This window comes from Macadamia integrifolia, chromosome 4 (genome assembly GCF_013358625.1).
Source record: "Macadamia integrifolia cultivar HAES 741 chromosome 4, SCU_Mint_v3, whole genome shotgun sequence".
Classification (NCBI taxonomy): domain Eukaryota; kingdom Viridiplantae; phylum Streptophyta; class Magnoliopsida; order Proteales; family Proteaceae; genus Macadamia; species Macadamia integrifolia.
Window position 1 is genome coordinate 19,403,166 of NC_056560.1, and position 3,171 is coordinate 19,406,336.

Consider the following 3,171-nt stretch of genomic DNA (forward strand, 5'->3'; position numbering starts at 1 on the left):
AAAGAAAAAAAAAAAAAGAAAAAGAAAAATAAAAAGAAAAAGAAAAAGGTAGAAGAAGAAGAATGCAAAGCGGCTTGTTTTGCCACATGGATTTTTAGTCATTCAGTCTTTCTGACCATTGGATAGGTGCCTTGATATAGGCCATATGTCAAATTTTATAGCCTATGTCAATCATATGGCCACTGTGTGCCAGCCTTTTCCCATGTATTTTCAGTGGTTCTTGTATTTCATTTAGCAGTACAATGATTTTGAGAAATCAGATTGAAAATAGATCCATGATTCGCCGATGATGGGGACGATATATCCACTTAGTTTGGGCCCCATCAACATGCTGCAGTGGGCCCCAAAAGCCTCTTCAGTTGGATAGCATTCCCACTGCACGTCAGCAGGCATCCCTACCCCCTAGTTCAGTTTTGCTGCCCACATTTGCTGTGTATATGGTTTTTTTTTTGGGTTCAAAGTTGGTGCAAAATGGCGTTTTAAGTTTGTGGTGTAGAGATGTCAAACATTTATGTAAAGTTTGATCTCACACTTGGAAACTTTGCTGGGCATATTTTTTTTTTTTTTTAGGTGAGTGTTTGAAACAAATCACAAGAGACAGTTAGGATGTAGAATTCTTACATATCAAGATTATAACCCTCAGATTGATTTCTACACCTTGCTATCACACCTAGTTAAACAAAGGGAAACGAGAGTGGAAAATGATTCTAGAAGAGGAGAGCAGTTGGAACTTAGTAGGAAGCGGAGTGAGTAACCAATTACACGCCATATATTTAATCTTCTCACGTGTCTTCATCTTTTGTTTCTAATGTTTTTCTTGTGGGATTTTTTTGGAAGATGGTAAATGATAGAGATGCATTTTCCTCCAGACAATCTGTTTTTTTGTTCTTGTTTAGTACTATTTTGTAGGCAAAAGTGTTTAGATCTTTCACCTATGCGTTATAATCAATTGACAATCGTGTGTGCTTTCTAATGATGGTCAAATTTCTAATGATAGATGATTGTCCAATACAGACTTGGGGATAACTGTATGTCTGTCTCTCTTTATTATGGTTCTTAGGTATTCTATCACAAAGGCCTTTTTGATAGCCTTTGGTATGACTTTCTTCTCAATGTTCGATGTCCCGGTCTTTTGGCCTATCTTGCTGTGCTACTGGGTTGTTCTATTTGTTCTGACAATGAAGCGACAGATTCTACACATGATCAAGTATAAGTATGTTCCAATCAGTCTGGGAAAACAGGTGAATTTCCAATATTTAAAATGGTTGTTGCTGTTTACCTCGCAATGCAATATTGTCCTCGTTCCATTTTCCTCATGATTTCTCTCCTTAATTTTGGCAGAAGTACACTGGAAAGAAGCCTTCTCCAAGTGGTAGCGGTTTACCCAGGGACTGAAGTTTGTTGAATCCATACAACCTGAAAGGGCAACAAGAAAGATGATTTATGGATCATGTAAAATTTCTTCGTTTTAGGTTATCCCAATAGAAATTAGAACATATATTTCAGGTCATTATGTGTGTTTAGTATCAAAGTTACGCTTATGCCCTTGGCTTTATTTGTGGCCAGCAAAAATTACATTGAAATTTTCTGTGCATACATATATGTTGGAAGATTTTTTGTTTCCTGTTGCCACATTCAAATGACGCCAATGTAATTTGCATGACTTGAAAGTGTTGCATATTGTGTCCTCTTTAACCAGTTGAATTGTGTTGCATATTTTGTCCCCTTTTTCTTTTTTTGGGGTGGGGGGAGGGGGTAGAGAGCGGATCATGTTCATGTACGAGAACGTTCTTGTCTGTGGATTTAGAATTAATTTTCTCTCTCTTCATTTAATAAATTTTAAATCTATGGACCAGGGGCGTACGATTTAATGATTCTTGTACATGAACTTGATCTGTTCAGAGTGGCTAATGGGTATGTACAAGTTTAGTATTTCTTGGCCTTGTATTGGGGTATCTCTTCATTTCTGGCACTTTGTGTAGCCCATCTCGTTGGATAGTGATTTTCTTTCTGGCTCTAGAAATTGAAGCAGGTCAATCGCCCGGGGATAGTGATTTTCTTTTCTGGCTCTAGAAATGTTGTTGCCTCACCATGGAAAAACTCGAGGTTGAACATTTTGAGCACTTGGATGGGACTCCTGGGGTAGTAGTACACTTTTCAACATTCTCATACGGTGGAGAGCAATTATGAGATCACAGTGGTTATTTTCCCTTCACCCAAGGTGAAGAAAACCTTTCTCCAGTCTCCATAGAAAAATGAGCTACTTAATTTGAATTTGTTTTATGTTGACATAAACAACCGAAGTATGAATTTAACAAATCATTTTGTCTTGTCTACCCCATCCACCCTGATGAATTTATATTGAAATATCTTTTTGTTGACACAAAAAAGGTGGTCGTCTACTCGTTTTTGGTGGTGGGAAGACTAGATACCCTTGTTTTGGGACTTTTTAATCTTATCTAGACACTGAAAACCTCTTTTATTCTTTTGTTTTTTACCTTTGTTTTTCTTTCTATGAGTTCACAAGAAAGACTCCACAATTAGGTCTAGGCGGCTCTATGTCTGGATTTGACCGAAAAAGTTTCCTATTCTAACGGAGCCTGGCTTGACCGTTTGGGCTGGACTGGTTTTAAAAACTGCATGAAACCATAAACTACTTGAAATGCCTAAGATTAAACTAAAACTGTAAACTATGGAATATAGGGTTAAAACTTGAAATAAGTCCTGCTATGAATTTCGTCGTTGGATAATAAATTAACCAAAGTTGTAGGTGGCAGGCAAGAGAAGAGGTAGGGTAGCTTTAATGACACTTGAAGGAGGTACCTTCTTTCACCTAAAAAACAGGAGGTAACTTCTGGATAAAAATCGTCTGTTTTTCCCTTTCCTGTTTATCTTGTGTTTTGCTAGTTGTAGAAGATGACACGTGTCATCAACGGTCAAGATTAATTCAGTTGGGTGAGGGTTATTACATCCAGTTTGATTTTTAATTCAATCTTGGCCGTTCACTTAAAGTAATGCCACATGTCGCCTTCTGAAGGTAGCAAAACAAGAAAAACAGACGATTTTTTTCCGTAACTTCTTGCGTATCACATAGAAAACCTTTTAATTCAAGAAAATTTAACTTTCTTCTTCACGTGCAGGAACACTTTTTGCACGCTCAATATCAACTCT

General features: G+C 37.3%; 1 protein-coding gene across 3 annotated transcripts in view; it reads left to right on the top strand.

Annotated features, from left to right (window-relative positions):
* Nucleotides 1-1,698, top strand: part of LOC122076862 (protein RER1B-like) — a 6,665-nt gene extending 4,967 nt beyond the window's left edge. For all 3 annotated transcript variants that reach the window (XM_042642462.1, XM_042642463.1, XM_042642461.1), the window contains exons 4-5: nucleotides 1,061-1,241; nucleotides 1,342-1,698. In XM_042642462.1, coding sequence (XP_042498396.1) covers nucleotides 1,061-1,241; nucleotides 1,342-1,395 — 235 coding nt within the window. In that variant the 3' untranslated portion in view covers nucleotides 1,396-1,698. The remainder of the gene's footprint in view (nucleotides 1-1,060; nucleotides 1,242-1,341) is intronic.
* Nucleotides 1,699-3,171: the final 1,473 nt, after the last annotated feature.